Consider the following 19,408-nt stretch of genomic DNA (forward strand, 5'->3'; position numbering starts at 1 on the left):
CTGCATTGTTGATATTAGGGTCTTGGAAGGCACATAGAAGTAGAGGCATTCTGTTAGGTCAGGGGTTGGGAAACTCAGGTCAAGGGGCCAAATTCAGCTCTTCAGGCCTCTCAATCTGGTCCTCAGAACTCTCCCTTCCACACACTTCTCCATAGGAGAAGGACTTCATGGGTTCTGCTTTGCACCTTTGGGTTTTGGCTTGGTTTGAATGTGCCCTCGAACAAATCTTTGGCTTGTCTAAATGTGGAATAGAGTGGGGTGTGTTTATAAACCTATCCTACTGTACAGAAATTACTGGGATGCAGCAACACTCAGAATGCCATCTGCTTCACTGGCACTCCAAAAAATATTGATGCCCCAAGCAAGGAAATGTTGTACATTAATGCACACAGGCGGTGTATATTTTTAAAAAATAAAGGAGCAAAGCTGCTTTGGCAGGGGGAAATTTATAGTTTATGTAAATCTGTGCTTAACCATTTTTAGGCATGTGAGGTTGACCATTTCTCTGATGGGAATTTTTCTACTCAGGAACACCTTCCGCCCAGCTATTTTCCCACTCATGGACTAGGGTAAATGTAGATTTGGAACCCCACAAGAGAGAAGGAAAGAGCTTGTGGGGCAACCTTGAACAGAAAAAATAGCTCAATTCACATCCATCTAAATCTGCATGATTTTAGTGGAATGTCAGCTGCACCTCCTCATTAATAGGGATTCCCACCCTCCTGTGTTTGACTCTACAGCTGGTCTGTGATCTGGAACTAATCCCACAAGTTTGTTGTACGCATGAAGGGCTCTCTTCATTGCTGAATCACACATTAATTCTCTCTCTCTCTCTCTCTCTCTCTCTCTCTCTCTCTCTCTCTCTCTCTCCCTCCCTCCCTCCCTCCCTCCCCCTTTATATAAACCACTGACAGGGCCATTCTTTTCAGCTGCAGCAGTTCAAAAGCTGCCTACCAGACGTAGGAGGCAAAGTACTGTGTAAGTAAATGAAAGATTAAAATAATAAAGCACTAAAAAGTATTCTGTACAACAGCTCTGCCTTAGTATTATCCAAGTCTTACAGAGACTTAAAATTGGGCAGGTGTTCATCATTAGTAGGTACCAAAATATACTATTTCTAATACATAATTCTAAATAGCATCTACATTTTCTAAGCAGTGGCATACCTGAAACAAAAAGAGTCAAAAATGCAAAAAAAAAAATGTCCACTAGCAAAGGATGGCAAAGCTTCATGACCCATACCTTGGTTATTTGATTATTCTGCTCATATGAACCTAAACACAACACCCTTTCAATGTAGCTCAGGTTGAGAGATAGCAACCGGCCTAAGGTCAGTTGTATCTGAATGGGGTGCTTGGAACATGTCATGGATCAGGATTCATACAATGCCTCCTAAAACAGTGGCCCCAAGAAGGAGATGGATCCACTGCCTGGTCCTTGCCATGTAGATCCACTGTCACTGAAGCCCTCCTTGAAACTGAAGAGGCATCTCTGCCAGCAGACACTGATGACTGGACCACAGAGAGGATTAGGAAAGACACAAGGAGCCTTCTTGAAAATGTTCCCCTAACTTGAATCCCCACTGCCTGGAAGAACTGAACACCTGCAGGGAAAGGCACTGGCCTGTTAACAGTCCAGATGCCCCACTCAGGCAGCGGGGTTCTCATCTTGATCACCCAGCCCAGACTATCTGTCAATTACCGCAAGGCACTGCTGAGACAACAGCATATTGTCTCAGGGGTCAGGGCTGCCTGGGAGTGGGTCAACAAAATGGCTGGGGCAGGTTCCACAGGGGGGGATGCACTGAGAGGGCCTTCTGGCGGTTCCCTCCCTGTGAGAAGCCAAGTTACAGTGAACCAGGCAGAGGGCCTTCTCGGTAGTGGCACCCGCCCTGTAGAACGCCCTCCCACCAGATGTTAAAGAGTAGAAGACATCTGTAGGCAGCCCTGTTTAGGCGGGGTATAACAAACAAACAAATAAATAAATAAATAAATAAATAATTCTGCTTACATGCATGGCTGCTAGCCATCGTCCTGAACCATCTCCTTACCCCTTGTCCAGGGTCCTGACTTTGCTGCAGTTCCCAGCTGATTCCAGAACTCAAAGTCTGCTGTTCTCCATTTTGTTTTGGCCACCGCCTTCCCTTAAAGTTGCACATCATAATGAATCAGGACGGATCCCTGCAGCTCAGTGTTCTAACCATTACGCCACACTGGCTCTCCATACAGTCCTGTGCATATACTGTAGTGCACCTATTTGAAACTTTGGAAGATTTAGCACAGTCAGCAACACGCTATGCATGTGTGCCTTCAGTGTACAAAAATTGCAAATTTAATCCACTCACTTAGATTCAGGTGGCTGTTTACCTTCGTGATCAAATCAGTGAGTTCTCTCAGTTTGTGATCTTAGTGAGAAGAGTATTTCTGGCTGTTCATGGAAAAGGGTATGTATAGAACCATGGATTTGAAGGGGTTCTTGTAGCCCATCCAGTCCAACCTCCTGCTTGATGCATATAGAGCTAGAGCATCTGATTGATGGCTGCCTAGCACCTTGGTTCTTAAAGAACTCCAGGGAGGCAGAGCACACCACCCCTCTAGGTCATTGGTTCCATTGAGAAACTGCTCTCACTATCAGTAAGTTTCCATAGAGCAGAGGAAGCTGCCTTTTTCTGAGTCTGACCATTAATCCACCTGTATTGTCTATCCAACAGGACGCGGGTGGCGCTGTGAGTTAAACCACAGAGCCTAGGGCTTGGCAATCACAAGGTTAGCAGTTTGAATCCCCCACGACGGGGTGAGCTCCTGTTACTCGGTCCCTGCTCCTGCCAACCTAGCAGTTCAAAAGCATGAAGTGCAAGTAGATAAATAGGTACCGCTCCGGCGGGAAAGTAAATGGTGTTTCCGTGCGCTGCTCTGGTTTGCCAGAAGCGGCTTAGTCATGCTGGCCACATGACCCGGAAGCTGTATGCCGACTCCCTTGGCCAATAAAGCGAGATGATAGCCGCAACCCCAGAGTCAGTCACGACTGGACCTAATGGTCAGGGGTACCTTTACCTTTATTGTCTATCCTGATTAGCAAATGCTCTCCAGGGTTGCAGATGGAGATCTCTTCCAGTCTTACCTGGAGACGCTGGGAATGGAACCTGGGGGTGCTCTACTACTGAGCTACTTCCCTTCCCTAAGGGACCCTATTTGCCCCTCTGTGACTTAAGCTTCTTAGGACTAGTTCTGTACCATGGGATGGCAGAGAATAAGTTTTTGCCCTCTTCAGTGTATGCATGCATATATGTATGTTTGAGCTAATAAACTGCTCTTCGGGTCAATAATTTCCCAAAGCAGTATGCGATCACTAAAATGTATTAACGACTATCAATAAAATACAACAGCAACAAGGCTTGCCTGGCTCCTCCCAGAATTGAGTTCCTTAAAAAGGGGTCACCACAGAAAAGGCCTTGTTCCTTGTGCCCACTTTTGTTGATGGACATCTGCCATAAGATATGTGTAGGCTGTTGTGGGTGCTAGGGGTCTTGAAGCTAAACTGGTCTCAAATGACATTGAACAACAGAGGTTTAGATAAGGGTTAGCCAACGTGGTACCCTCCAGTTTTATTGTTAAACTACAACTCCCATAATCCCTTTCCATTGGCCATCCTAGCTGGGGCTGCTGGGTCCTGTTGTCCCACAACATCACATTGCCTATCCTTGTCTTCTATTATTGTTACTCTTTCCATTTGGGAGATAAACAAAAACTGTACAGTGATACTTCGGGTTAGGAACTTAATTCGTTCCGGAGGTCCATTCTTAACATGAAACTGTTCTTAACCTGAGGTACCACTTTAGCTAATGGGGCTTCTTGCTGTTGCCGCGCCACCAGAGCACGACTTCTGTTCTCTTCCTGAAGCAAAGTTCTTAACCCAAGGTACTATTTCTGGATTAGCGGAGTCTGTAACCTGAAGCGTCTGTAACCCAAGGTACCACTGTAAAAATATAGGCTCTCTTCTTAGTTGCTAGCCAATGTTAATTTGCTCTAAATATGAATAAAAGGCTGTATTCCCAGGGGTTGGGATTATGAGGGAGGGAGGGAAGGAAGGAAGGAGGGAAGGAGGGAATAATGAGATACAACCTTCAGAAAGCAAAGTTTATGTCACAGTGCATCAGAGCTCAAGGAGCAGAATTATCATCAGTGAATTTGCATTCAAAAGATGCTGGCCTTCAGAGAAATTAAAAGATATGTAATTTTTTATTCACCCAACCCTATACACATATGGCTACAGATTTAATAAGAGAAGCTTCCAATTGTGTAATACTTATTGCAGTGCTGTACGTGCCAAAGAAAATTCAAACACAGAAGGTGATCAAATCCTCTGTTTGCTAAGTAGCTGTGTGCAAATTCAGTGAAAGGGCAGCTAGTTTACAGTGCCCAAACTTTACACAAGAAAGCTGTGGATATTTCCCAAGTAAGCTCAGCTCTCACATTATATCGGCATCATCCTAAAGCAAACTTGAGAGAACCCTGCAGCAAAGGCTGCATACAAACAATATATTTAAAGCACATATTTAAAAATCAAGGGAACTGTAGTTTGTTATGAGTGCTGGGAATTGTAGTTCTGTGAAGATAAGTGACAGTTCCCAGGGTTCTTTGTGGGGATTTGTTTTAAATGCAATTTAAATGTGCTCCTGATCAGGCTGCCAACTACCCCTGCCCTTTTAGGCACAGCTCCATTCTGCACTTAAAGATACAAAGACCCCATCAAAGTCCCACCAACACAACAAAGAAACTCTTTCTCTCCCCACATAGTTCTATGTCCCTCTGATTATTTATTGGAAAACATTTCTAACTTCATGCAGAGATTGAAGCAGTGCCCATAATAGACAGCTGGTTGGAATACCCAGCACACATTCCAACGTATCTTTCAATGTCCAATGTGCACACAGAGTTTGGAGGAAGTGAATCTCCTTCTGTTCTGTATGTAAATTCATATTAGTTCAGGTGTAGAATGATGGGTAAAGGATTTAGATACACAAAAGCTACTTAAGATAAGAGGATGGGTGGATAGAGGGGAAGAAAACAAAGAACTTGCTCTTTGCCACAAGTCTCTGCCTTCCAGTCAACTCTCCTGCCCTTGTCTTTCCCTTGCAAACCTCAGCAAACTTCCCATTCTCCCAGTTAGTCATGCTCTGCCAAATTTCTTTAGAGAATGTGCCTAGTATATCCCAAAGAAGGTATGAATCAATACATATTTTTAAAGACTCTGCCCTTTACTCGATAAGAGGCTCCAGTTGTACAACAAAGTGTTTATTTCTGTCTATTTGTTAAGATTAAGGTGATGTCCATATATCTATCTATCTGTTTTGTTTTATTGTAAATCACACTGGGATGTCTCACAAGTGATTTATCAATGAAATAAACAGCATACAGAGATAGTTCTTTGGTGCTGTCTCTTTGTGTGGCAAAGAAATAGAAATCTCAGCAAGGAGAGACAGGTGAAGACAGAGAGCTCTGCAAAAGAGAGAGGGTTCTTCCAATGGTTCCCTTTGACTCCTAAAGGGTCACTAGGGTCTGATGTGGCTTCAGTGACTAGGAGTGACTTTTACCAACTTTGACTAGTAGGCCAGCTACAGCCGTTCCTAGACAGGAATAATCTGGCCACAATGGTCCATGCATTGGTCCCCTCAATACCTGGCTACCGCAATTCACTTTCTGTGGAGCTGCCCTTGACGTTGGTCTGGAAACTACAGTTAGTGCATCATGCTGCTGTGAGGTTGCCATCTTGAGCTAGCCATCCTCAACATATATGAGGAAGCAGCTGCATTGGCTGCCTATATGCCACCAAGCAAGGTGCTGTGACTTGTTTAGAAAGTCCTAAACAACTTGGGAGACTACTTGAAAGACCGTATCTCCCCTTATGATCCAGCCTGCCCACTATGCTCCATGACAGAGGACCTTCAGGTGGTTCCAAGAGAACCTTTGATTTGCCTTGCATCTCCTAGTAGCAGGGCTTTCAGAGTTGTGGCCCCTTAGAGGTGTAATTCATTATCAATTGAGATAAGGCATGCTCCAACAACCTTCTCTTTTAGATGCATGCTCAAGGCCTTTTAATTTCAGGCTTTAGTGAATGAATTGTTAAAATCACTGTCTGCTGATCATCTTCTAGTGTTGCAGTGTTATTTTAACCTTTATGTACTGTGTATTTTATACTTAAATTTGGTTTTCTGTACATCACTCTGATATATTCTAATGTGAGCAGCTGTCTTTTAAAATAAATAAAATAAATAAGGAATGGGTGCCAACTGATGAGTGTGTTGGAGGAAGGCAAGGGGTTCCTCTTTTCTGGGACCATGAATGGGTGCAGATTTAGCCTCCACTAAATCTTCACCCCTCAACCAACAGTCTCTGTAGTGGAGACTGCTGCCTCCCTTACCATCCTTGATTATTGCTACTTCTAATGGCTTATTGTGTAGAAGAGCTGGATGAGTGTAAACCATCACAGTGCCCCCCAGATTACTCAGAAACTACTTGTAGATGTTCCCCCCCCCCAGAATACAGAGCCTCTAGACTAATTACGAGGACCTGTAACTACAGGGACCACTGCTCTTTGTCCTTATGTCCCATTGCCAAGCTCCAGTATGTCTTCAGACCCTCGACCATCAAGATAATTCTCTAAGATCTGGGCTGCTTGCTATGACAATGATCATCTACCTCTGGAAAGCACAAGTATTCTCAGTCATGAGGGGCGCAGCCCATTCTTTCCATCATAAAATTTGCCTGCTAAACTAGTATTTGTTAACTAGTGTGATGTTTTTGAGTAAGAAAGTGGTTTCACCTTGAGCTTGATCATACTCAACAAGAGCCTTATTCCAGAGCAAGGGTGGCTAATGACCATTTTGAGGGCAACTTTGAGGAAACTGTAGCTCAAGGGTACAGCATCTGCCTTGCATGGAAATGGTCCCTGGTTCAACCACCAGCATCTCCAGGTAGGGTTCTGAAACCCTGGACAGCCACTACCAGTCATTGTAGCCAACACTAAGCTAGATGGACCAATGAATCTGACTAGGTGTAAGGAAACTTCCTATGTTCCTATTTGCCTGCCAAGCAATTTTCTCTCCCACCCAGCCCTTGGCAATTTTGGGGGCAATGACAAAAAGAAAAACAATGAACATATACATAGTGCTGAAGTGGATGAATTGCCCTCTCCCTGGTCACCAGGTGGCTCATTTGATGAATGGAGAGGGGAGTGATGATAACCATCCCCATCTCCATGGATTAGTTAAGGTGTGTGCATGTGCACCTGTCTGTGTGCCCACATGTGTGAGTGTCCATCCTGTGTGTATGCTTGAATTTGCAAGCGTGCAGGCAAGTGTATGGGCTGGCCACACCCACTGCTGGCAAGCATATCCTGGAAGTTTGGTGATTGCCTCAATTAGACCACCCTCACCCCTCAAAAAGGTTAGCCATCCCTGTCCTGTGGCTGCTAATAATGATCAGTTCCCTAGCTCTATTTGCTAAGCAAGACTCCAGCTGCAATCTTACTCATGACTTACTTGGGAGTAAACTCCACTGGACACAGTGGGATTTAGTCCTGATCAAGCAACACATAAGATTGTACTATCTGATTGACTTTCCCAAAGCCATCCAACGAATCCGGCAATTTAAAGCCATGTCTCTTGGGTTCAACTCCAACACTATCCACTGCATGACATCAGAAAACTCCGTGGGTTGTTCAATGACTAAGTCACAACTCTGCTCATAAGAGAGCCTATGAATGCCGCCATCTCTCCCCCTTATTTTTTGGAAAACAAGCCATTCTGACATCAAATGCTGTATGCTGGAAAGCAGGCATTAAAAATATAAGGTGTGCAAGATTATTTGCAATTGATTGATTGGCCAAGCAAAAAAAAAACAAAAAAAAAACAAAAAAATCCCACACAAAACTTCAATCTGCAAAGTTTCATTTGTGACAGTCTTCAGTTCTCTCTCCTTTCTACTTTGCAGAGGAGATGATTTGGGAAAACAGATGATATTTTATAGGGACAAGCATGTTGCTTTGCCTGCATTTCACAAAAAGCAAACCCTTCCCTGTCCTTAGACAGCAAGTCACTTACAGGCCTATGAGTGACAATTAGAGCCCCAAAGACCATCTAACTTAGTTTAACCGGCACTGCTGTTTTGCATCAACCAGCAAGTGCCTTGAGAGGCAAGCTTTTCTCCAAACAGAGCTTGGAGTGTCATCTATTAATTCCAAGTCCTAAATGCAAGTAAGGCAAAAGGCAAAACATCCCATGCAATGCTGCTCCCCTGAATATTCTGTAGAATTCAGATAAACCGGAAAACCTAGAATACAGAATATAGGGGACTCTGCAAAAGAAAAGACTGAAACCTAGGTAGGACTGGAGTGACTTTCTAAAGGCGTCAAACTTTCCTTGCTGCATCCATTTCTTGGACTCTAGAAATTTGCTGGTGGGGTTTATGCAAAGATTTCCTGGTTGGTTAGCAGACAATCTCTCGCAACGTGGGGGGTGGGGAGTGAGAGAGAGAGGACACTGAAACAGCGTGAATAAAGAGTTTTCCCATACCTATATTTCATGCCCGTCTGCTTTGCAGTGGACTCTTTTAAAGAAATGTGGTGCTGAGGGGTAAAGGTCCCAAGACTGCGAGCAATAATCGCCACCGTCCGGAATTTCGCCCGGGCTGCGTTGACTGAGTTCGGCGTGGTGGTGTTCTGTTTGCTGATGAGTCGGTCTTCCCCATTCCGGTTCTTGAGGTTGTGCTCCGTGCACGCGATGGAGACTTGCATTGCTCTCTCGCCGAGCCCTCCTTGACAGAAGAGAGAGGACCCCTTTCGGGTGGCAGAGCACGACTGCGGTGCGCCGAAGGGGCCGGTCCCTCACAATGCAGCTGCAGGAGACTTCAGAGGGACGCTCTCCAACTTAGGGCTCTGCTGCAGGACGGAGGCGACCCGAGGCGCTGTCCCCTTCGCGAGTGCTGAACTTGCTAGAAAGCCAGAAGCACCAAACGAACTGGCAACGCCGCGCGTCTTGATCGATCCTCCACACTTTGCAAGGATTCCTTCTCCCCGCTTGGACCCGGCTCTTAAATCGCCCCCTCCATTTGCTCTGTGGCTTTCAGAAACCTCGAGCCTGCATCGTCTTCACCGCAAACCCCAAGCAGCAGCATGAGGGCTGCTTCAATGCTGGCTTGACTCCGCTTGCTGGATCGAAATCAATGCAGGCGCGTACTGCAAAGATGCATCTGCAACACCCGGTGGACCATGGAAATGCTGAAGGCGCAAAGCTCAGGAGCCACCAAGGAGCACCGGATCACGGGGCAGGTCTCCGCAGACCCAGGATATCCATCTGAGCCTTGGTCGGCTCCTGCAAAAAAGCCTCTTCGGGATTCCCTTGTCTTTTCCCCTACCCCCTGACAGCGAGGTGAAACTGCACTGGATGAACCCGGCGCTGCAGCTGTGAGGCTGAGCATGCAGCGCTCCCTTTAAGAAGCTGGCAGAAAGCGGGAGAGGGTGGCTGGCCGGCTCCCTTTGTGTGCAGCAGCAAGCCAGGCACTTGCAATGGGTCGGGCTGCCGGGATAACTGGCAGCGCAGCTGAACGGAGAGGAGGTATCCCCCCGCCCCCCACAATCACGCTGACTGCGCCCAGCGATGCTCCAGCATGCTGTAGCGTCTCGAAGTATGTTGGGAGGGGAAAGGAATTACTATTCCAGGGCACGCTGCCGAATTAACTCCTTAATCCCTCTCATCTGCCATGCTTAAAGCCCCCTCTGCCTTCGCAATCCGTCCCTTGCCAGGAGGGCCAGGGGTTAATCTCCTCTCCTCACAAAACAGGTCCCCGGCTAAAATAGATACCCTGTGGCACGCCCTTTGATCCCCGTCACACAACTCGCTGCAAAATCAGATTATCCCCAAGGACTGGGACAAAGGGGCGGATGCGTGCCGAGGCGCAGGGCGGTGCGAGTGCAGGCGAAAGCGTTCAGACACCCGTCATGCGCTGGATTGCTGGTGCTTAGATACCCGCCCACCCCCACCCCCCAATGCTTAGGGTGACACTTTTGGAAGGCCACAACATCTGCTCCCCACCAAAGGGAATAAAATCCCACGTCCCCAAACGCCTGCTGTTATGTGTAAAAAGTTCTGATCCTGCACATGTCAGTAGCTGGTCAAAGGCAGAGAGCAGCCATGTGTACAGAAGCTTCAGTCCTAATGAGTTGGAGGTTCACTGTGGCCCTTGGGCCACAGTCTCTGCCTCAACCTCTTAGCTCTCCATCTGTGAAATGGGAGCAAGAGCAGCCTGTTTTATGGAAAGAGCTGAGCTGCCAATCCATCTGCTTGACTTTGATTACCCCTTTTAATTGGTTTAATTGGTTTTGTGTGTGTGTGTGTGTGTGTGTGTGTGTATGTAAATAATTTAAAGACTAATAAATTGAATTAATTAACTGATAATTCCGCACAGTGCTGGATCTGGGCCTTCTATGTGGTGGCACCTACTCTTGGCAACTCCCTCCACTTGCACATCAGACAAGCACCTCCTCTATTGTCTTTCTGTGCCTGCTAAGTACATTTTGCTAAAGCCTTCTTTATCCTAATTGGTATCTGTCTTGGATTTGCACTGGCTTTAGGTACAGTATGTGCTGTTGCTTTAAGCTGTTTTTTATACAGGTACCTCAGAACTTAGGTGCATTTAACTTGTGTGTATTGTGTGCTTTGACAAATATGTTTAAAGGGGGCAGGCATCGGGTTGTGGTGGTGGTAGAAATTTTGGCAATCCCACCCGCCATTGCACCCAATGTGTTTTGACTTTATGCAATTTTGGCTTTAAGCAATGTAACCTGTCCGTAAGTTGAGAGCTGCTGTATATGTTGTGTGTCTGTGTTATTATATTGTAAATTGCTTTGGGATGCTTCATGGGAAGTGATCGATAAATGAGATAAATGAAATAAGAACAACAATAGTAATTTTTTGAATTAGTGTTGTCTTTTCATTGTGGTCCACCACACACACACACACAGGCATGCCGGTTGTGTTCCAGGTCATCTTGCATGTTGTTGAAATACACCTACGGTAAGTCCTTCCCATCCTGTTCCACCCCCGTCTCACTCCACCACCTTCCAGGGCCGAAAACAGCATGCACATTAATAGTCATGCACCACATGTAAAAAGGTTGCCACCTGTATGGTACTTGGACACATAGCTTGAAATTCTCATGCACATTCAGGCTTGGTTCTCCTATCACATTTAAAATGTTCAATGACAGAGAAACAGTTCCTGAAACAATTGCTGAAGTTGGCGTGGCAAGGTTTTTATTATTATTTTATTATTTCTTGAATTTGTCGGTCACTTTATGTTTATCTTACAGTCAACTCTGGACTCTGGCATCCCTGAGACGTTCTGCAGGGATGGGACAGTTGTGCTCTTTATTCCAAAGAACAGTGTCAACAACTCTGTTGCCCTCTAGGAACCTAGTCTCCAATTTGCTTGAATTTGTGTATCAAAAAAATGCATTCCCTTAGGGGCCTGGAGCAAAGCAAGCCTTGACTTGGGACTCAGCTATACAGCTGCAAATAAAACATTTTAAGTGTGTTGTGAATTGCATTATAGAAATGTGACACTAGCTGGCGGTGGTGAGCTATGGCATATTCAATATATTTTTCAAAACGTTTTTTAAGAAAGCATTTTCACAACTTTTTTTATATGTCTCTAGACTCCACCTTGGTTCCATCACAAGCTGAAGTACCCAAAATAAGGGAGAAGTTGCCCTTCACCAGTGTTCTGTGTCAGAACTTTAGACACTCTCCTAAAATGAAAATGAAAAAGGGGGTTGGGGTGGTTTTTTTAAGTGTGTGTGTGTGAGTGAGCATAACCAAGACTTTCTAAGCCGCTCTGCATTTAAAATAGGCTGCATCTAAAATATCTCAAAGCTGACAGGACGTTTTTTGCCACAGCGAAGTGTTCAGAATAAGGATTTGCGACTGTGACACTATACTCAAATACATGAAATGGCCAGTCAAGCGAAGGCCTTTGCTACCATCAGTCATCTGGCAATGCTGCAGAGCAGCTCTTGAAAAAACCCACCAGCCTAGCTAGGTAAGTGTAAGTGGGGTAGTTGACTGCTGAAAAATCAGAAGACCATGGAAGGGAGTGCTGACAAGCACTGGGAGGAACAAAAAACTAGGAAGGTACCTCCAGATGGGTGATTTTTTTATTTTTTGGAGGGTGGAAAGGTGTATTCTGCAACATGTCATTGCCACATGAATAATACATTAGATGTGGATTTATAGTGGGCAGTTCACACTTCGTTTTACTTTATTACAGTTGCTCTGCGATGCTTCCTAAACGATACTACTAGATTGCCATCTAGAGGGGCACTCTTGTAGTAAAGTGCAACACAAGCGAGACGGAAAGTAAACACCCCGGAACATTTGCAGCATGAAAGGTTAGACCATTTCAACAGGAAAGTATGGGCAGTGCACTGAAAGGAAGGAAAACAGTATAGTTCTTCCTATCACCACCTCGAAAGGTTTGCAGGCTCAAAGAATATTGAAAGAAGGAGTGTATACAATACATCTGCCCTGATACCACCAGGAACACAAATCAAGATGAATGCACAATAATTGGGATATCTGTAGAGGCCCCTAGACAGTCTGGAGTGCAAGAAGAAGCAGCTCCCATCATTTCAGAGTTACTGAAATCAGTGTGTGTCCTGTGGTGTTTTGAAAAATGTATAAAAATACTATGTCAACTTTCTCCCTGAAAGTTTATAGTCCTTAAGCCCATGGCAGCATGTGAGCAAGATCTAGTGGCATTTTTTGAAGCTGGGGGTGGTGGAGTCAGGGTGGCATCCAACTAAATTTTACTCAGAGATGACCCACCAAAATTAATGAATTGAACTTACCCATAACCATTAATTTCAATGGGTCTACTCTGAGTAAAATTAGTTGAATGCCACTTTACATGCCAGGGGAAGAAGAAGGAAAAAATGCAGCCTGTGTCTATTACAATCAGATTTGCATTTCATATAATTTATCTTGTTTCTCCCAAAAATGAAAATGCTACTCTGGCCTGGAAAATTTCATCAGACACCGCTCACACACTGTCATAGCCTTAAGCACCAGAAGCTCCCTTTTTGAAAAAATTAAGAAGAAGAAGACATACTCAATGCCAATTTCTGTGCTTTTTAGCTGCACTTGTGTAGAGTAATCAGCAAACCAAAGAGACTGGCTCAAATATTACACTGCTAAATATCCTAGCATCTTCTTAAAATGTCACTGCTAGAGTTACGGCACACAGGCATTCCATTTTTAGAAGCACAAAGGATACTTGCATCTGCAATGCCCTGTATTCAGAAGTCTATTGCAGCAGAATCTGGTTTGAGACAGGGGTCAGCAAATTTTCAGCAGGAGGCCGGTCAACTGTCCCTCAGACCTTGTGGAGGGTCAGACTATATTTGGGGGTGGGGGCGGATGAACGAATTCCTATGTCCCACAAATAACCCAGAGATGCATTTTAAATAAAAGGGCACATTCTACTCATGTAAAAACACGCTGATTCCTGGACCGTCCGTGGGCCGGATTTAGAAGGCGATTGAGCCGGATCTGGCCCACGGGCCTTAGGCTGCCTACCTCTGGTTTGAGACCAGACATGCTCCAAGAGTGAAGCAGTAACAGTGCACTCTTCTTAAACACAAAATGAGTTTATTGAGTATGAAACATGGACAGCATCTATATAACACACCCTGCAACTGAGAGATAGCAGGCGCCACAGCCATTGCATAAGTGTAAAGCTTTCACCAACATATGTGCATACTTTTAAAGCAACACAAAATCCATTGCTACAAATAAACGGGTTTAATCCCTCTTCCTCAATCAGGCTCAGAACTTATCACATGAAAAAAAAAACACTTTTAGCCAAGTTCACCAGAGTAAGAACATCTTAAGATAAATAGGAATCCTTGGCTGCCAACGCTCACAGCTCCTTGTCCTTCCCCAGAAATGGAGGACAAATTCAGTTTTGTTTCCATTTGAATGATAAACTACCTAAGTCACACTCCTTGAATCAAAATGCAAAGCAAAAAAAGCCCCAAAACCCAGCTGTCCTTCAACATTTGCTCATCTCCAAATTTTGTGGTGTAGTGCTCCAAACCAAATAATAAGTAGGAAATGCATATCTTGGGGGGAAATGTGAGTTGAATTGCATCCATTAGTAAAAAAATAACATACAAAAATGCATTACGTTATGGAGCGTGACTTGCAAAAATATCTGTATTATTTATTTATTTTACTTACATATTGCATTTATAACCTGCCTTTTACTCCAAGGAGCTCAAGGCGGCATACAAGGTTTCCCCACTCCCCATTTTATCCTCACAACAACCTAGTGAGGTAGGTTACTCAAAACTACATGTAAAAAGATGTTTATTAGGAAAAATCTGAACGAAAATTCTGATGAATTTTCATGATTTTTAACAACAACAACAACACATTTCTGCAGAAACGTGGAGAACTCAATTGGAAAAAAAATGATAAAATCGAAGAACTGAATCTGGCCATCTACATTTTTGCCTTTTTGGAATGTTTTACAACCCCAAAGTATATTCCAATATATATTTGAAGTTGTAGTAAAATGTCCCTCAACTAAACCTAGGGTGTGGAGTCGGGTGAAGTCTGCTTCTGTGGATCATTTTTTGTTTGAAAAATACTATGGAGACTGTTTCTCCCAGTATGTTCTTAACAATGCCTTGGACACATAAGCATTGAAGTGGCAAAAATCAATGTATTTCTTGGGATATTTCTTGTCTCAAGCTTTTCTTTCTTTTATTCTCAATTTTTAAAAACTCTGAGCCTTTAAATTTCCACCAATGAGCCATTTGTTGTTGGAAAAATCTTCCCTAAACACATGCTAGTTGGAACGAAACACACACACACAGCCCTCAATAGCAAAAATCAAGAGACCATGGGATATTGTCTGTACCAGAAAGAAAAATGTAAAAATGTAAATAATTTTATCTGTATGCTGTCTTTCCACAGTTCAAACTACACTCAAAGGTGGCTTGCATGAAGAAAAAAAGTGCATAACTACAACATAACAAAAATAGACATGAACAATTAATAAAACATAAAAAATATGCAACCAAACTAAAAAATTTCTGCATAAATAACAAGAAGATCTAAAAAAAGAGATACAAAAAAACACTAGCCAATAACTCCACCCTATCAAGTGCTGAAACAGTAAGCATCTGAAAATTGGCATCAATGTTTCCTACAGTGTAGGTAACAGTGTCCTTGAAAGACTGTGTCATAGGTCTACTTTTGAGTAACTTCTGCAATGAAAAGTGCATCTGTACGCTGCCCAGAGTAGCTGGGGAAATCCAGCCAGATGGGCGGGGTATAAATAAAATAATATAAATAATATATATTATTAATATCAGGGTGCAAAACTGCAGCACAAAAGGTCTGGGATAACAAGCACTATGTGTTAAAAATAAAGCAAGATGTCAAAGCAAGTTGCTGAAAACACAAAGAGCTAGTCCCCAGCTGGAGATTCAGGTGTCCAGCTTCATCTTAAGACTTTTAAAAATTCTTCTTTTACCATTTTTGCCTAAGGACCCCCAAAGCTGCCTCTGCGCCCCCCACCCTCACATTGGGCACAAAGGCATTTAAATGTCATTCATTATATAAAAAGCCACTTATGCATTAAATAGCAAATGCAAAAACCGGCATCCGTAAGTTCAGTAACTATATATATCCCCCTGGGTTCTTCGTTCCATTTCTCTGTCCTGCAACTGCTACAATTATGTATCTTTTGTTATGCATGATGCTTTGCTTATCGCACTGAAGACAGTAAGGCGCAGAGTTGAAAAGAAGAGAGGCGGCAGTGGAAAATCCAGATGCAAGGCTAATTTGAACAGTCGCAACACAAGTGGTCCATGGTGCCAGATGGAAACATCATTTTCCCTTTAGAGCCGAGGATGCAGAGGATGGATAATTCCTTAAACCACTTTCCTGATTAGAACCCCAGAGTCCATCTTTCCTGTGGGTATGCCTCAGCCATAGAACTAAGGAAGGCTAGAGTCACACACAATTTTCTAAGCTGAAAAGACACTGTATTGTTATAGATTTGAGGTACCTGAGTCTATTAGTGAAGAGTAGAAATTAATAAACAGTAGTATTTAGATATTTGGGATATGAGGGGGAGATCCAAGGTGCCGAGGACTTTCTGGTTTGCATCGCCGCAAACACAAAAGTGACACAAAAAGGGGGGAAATGGCAAAAATAGTGCGGAAATAGCGTCTAGAAATCCCACAAGGCTTTGCAAGTGTAATCCCAGGAGTTTTTGCACAGACCTTTGAGACCTGTGTAGAGTTGAAGTTTAAACAAGGGTTTAGAGGGAGCAATTGTGGTGGAGTTGGGTGGTTTTTTGAGTTTTTAAAGGGTTTTTAAAGGGTTTCCAGAGGTTTGGAGGGTGTTTGCAGGCTTTTCCAATGGTGTTCCCAATATTCCGGTACACAATTTCACTTAAATGCATGATGCTTTGGAACGTAACCCCCGCTTAAATGGGGAGTTGGCTGTACTAGGCCATTAAGGACCCTTGATAATGCAAAAGAAATTGTCTTTTCATGCTGCTCAGCAAAGTGGACAGAGAGAGGAGATCAGGAAAAGGTTGCCAGGGTAACTGGGTGTGATGTCACAGGAATATTTTGAACTTTTTGCACCAGGCTTGGAAGAGCTGGGGCTGAAGGGAATAGGCTGTGTTATGCAGGGTGTGTTGGGAAGAAGAAGAAGAAGAAGAAGAAGAAGAAGAAGAAGAAGAAGAAGAAGAAGAAGAAGAAGAAGAAGAAGAAGAAGAAGAAGAAGAAAGGAGAGGACCATCTTGGCTGCTGGCTGGAAAGGCAGCAACCTAGAGTGGCTGGCTGCTCTAGACTCAAGCAGCAGGGAGAGACTCTCTTGAGATAACCATCGTGCAAGATCTGCAACTCCTTCAATCTACGCTCAGGTTGTATATTTGTGAATAAACCATATATCTTAAAGTCACTACAGTCTCAACGGAAACATCACCCTGGGTGAGCACTGCTCTGCAGAGATTGAGGGTTGGCGTGCCACCTTTGTCACAACATTATGGGAGGACCATGATGCAAAGCAGGGGGAGGGCACTCTACCCTGTAACCATATGGTGTGAGCCCTACTTGTTTTTTTACTTAAGTGACTGCCCTGAATTTGACAACAGAGGTGCCAGCCAGGTAATATTGAAAGTGGGATTTGACTAGCATCATCAATGCTCACTAGGTCAACCTCTCATTGTGATTCTGCTTGACTTGGCTGTAGTTTCAGTTCCCTCCAGACCTCTTGAGTTACGCACATAGGGGCCAGTATTGCTGTTGCTGTTCCTCTCACCCAGGTCTTAATATTGACCACTAATGAGACTGATATTCGGGGACTGAAGGAGAATCAAGCCTACCTCCTTTAGTAGCATCCTCAGCAAGCAGCCATACAGAATGACTTTGGCTACTCTAGTTGCAGAGGCTAATCAGCCTGGCATGGGATAGAGGATATGGTATGAAGAAACTTTCCAGCTTTGAATGGTTGCAGATGCCCTTCTGTCATTGCCTACGCAGATGGCTTCTTAAAGAAACCCATTAAATCACAGCTGTTGAAAACGTTACAGGAATGTTGTGGCGCTGCTACGAGCAACCTACTCAGAAGAGTTGGCAACACACAGCTTGCTTGGTTGATGGATGGCACAGCTGTGATTCAGAGTCACACTGAATGGTGAAAGAACACTTTATGATTTAGCCAACTCTGCTCTACAGTCCATTGTTAGATCTCATACAAGGTATTATGTGATTCCTTGGATTGACACTGTCACCACAGAGATCAGCGTGTCAACCCAGAAGGCTTTCTTCAGCTGAGCTGAGGGAATCGTTGTGCTATCTATTCGACTCTGAAGTTCAGCAGAATGGGACGTCCCTATTTTCTTCGGAGAAACGTTGGAGGTTATGTAATAGTATCAACAGTGCTGATGATAATAATAAAACTCTTCTTAACCATGCAGGTCCTATCATGTTTAGGTAAGAGGGCTGCTATCTGCCATAGAACAATGTACCCCTTAGTGTGATAACAGCTGCTCTAGCAGAAGGCACCAAGGTAATGATATTGATGGGATGAGGACAGAAATAGAAAAGGCCTGAACGAATCTGCAAGAGATGTTCAGGCGCCAACCTTGGTGCTGCTGAAGTTTATCCTTCTCCGTGGGTGGTGTGTTTGGAATCTGCCAGGTCCACTGGGCAGAGGGAAATGCATACCCAAATGGGCTCAGAAGAAAGGCCAGAATCCCACTGTGACTAATGCTGCCGCTGAGTTGCACAAGAAAACAGTAAATGGCTTGAAGAGATTACATCCCTCTCTGATTGCAAGCTGGAAGAAACAGTGTTTCCTCACACTATTTCCTGGAGCATTGCCTAGGACAGCTCATTTAGTTCCGTCTCCTTGCATTCAAATGATTAGGCTTTCAGAATGAACGTGCTGCAATCCTTTATGGAGGGCAGTGGGCAAACGGGCTGCTGTCAGCTCGCTTCCTGCTCCTTTGATTGGTTATTCAGACTTGCATGCACAAAGCACATCATCTGTGCACCACACACAACTTGACCTTTGGGGGGAACAGCCGTAGGATGTTAGCAAAGGTCCCAGCTCCAGTCACTGGCATCTCCATATAGGACTGGGAAAGGAATGCTGCTTAAAATCCCAGAGAGCCTCTGCCAGTCAGTGTAGACCAGACCGTTCCAAACTGTGCGTCGTGACACATTAGTGTGTTGGCTGCAGTGTGTAGGTGTGTCACGTGAACACTCCCCATGCTCCTCCTGGGGCTGGAAAGGGGATAGTTTAACTTCCAGTTTGCTAGTAAAACTGAATTACTGTGTCATGAACTGATACGTGTCTAAAAAGTATGTCAGAAACATGAAAAGTTTGGAAAGCTCTTGACTAGACAACAGTGAACTAGACGGAACAATGGTCTGAGTTTGTGTAAGGCAAGGAAATTTTGTCCTTTTAATTTTCTTCTGAAATGACAAATTACAAGAAGTGTTAATCCCTTACATTTCATTAAGATAGATTTGACCTTTAGCTTTAAGACCATCCTTCACTATATTTTGTAATCTTATAAGCTGCCCTTGATTATATTTATTTGATTATATATATATATATTACTCTGAGTCAACAAAGAGCACTTAATTAAAATCACCCAGATGTTTGAATCACATGATATAAAGGCAGCACTTTTTCCTGGGGGGATGCAGAAGTATGCATACCCCTAAACATTTTGTGAATCTAAGTTTGGCCTCATTGAGGGGTAGTATTTCAATATGAGTAGGAAAATGGGAGTACCCCTAAATTTTTTCTTAGAAAAGTA

At 44.0% G+C, this 19,408-nt stretch overlaps 1 protein-coding gene across 2 annotated transcripts in view; it reads right to left on the bottom strand.

Annotated features, from left to right (window-relative positions):
- KCNAB1 (potassium voltage-gated channel subfamily A regulatory beta subunit 1) overlaps window positions 1-19,408 on the bottom strand; it is a 188,076-nt gene that overhangs the window by 147,588 nt on the left and 21,080 nt on the right. Inside the window, exon 1 of one of the 2 annotated variants that reach the window (XM_081911261.1) lies at window positions 8,573-10,294. The exons of the other annotated variant lie outside the window; for it this stretch is intronic. Within the exon in view, the coding sequence (XP_081767387.1) occupies window positions 8,573-8,793 (221 nt within the window). The 5' untranslated portion in view covers window positions 8,794-10,294. Of the gene's footprint in view, window positions 1-8,572; window positions 10,295-19,408 lie in introns of those variants that run through there. 2 annotated transcript variants of the gene reach the window in all.

This window comes from Podarcis melisellensis (assembly GCF_964234715.1).
Source record: "Podarcis melisellensis genome assembly, chromosome: 5".
Classification (NCBI taxonomy): Eukaryota; Metazoa; Chordata; class Lepidosauria; order Squamata; family Lacertidae; genus Podarcis; species Podarcis melisellensis.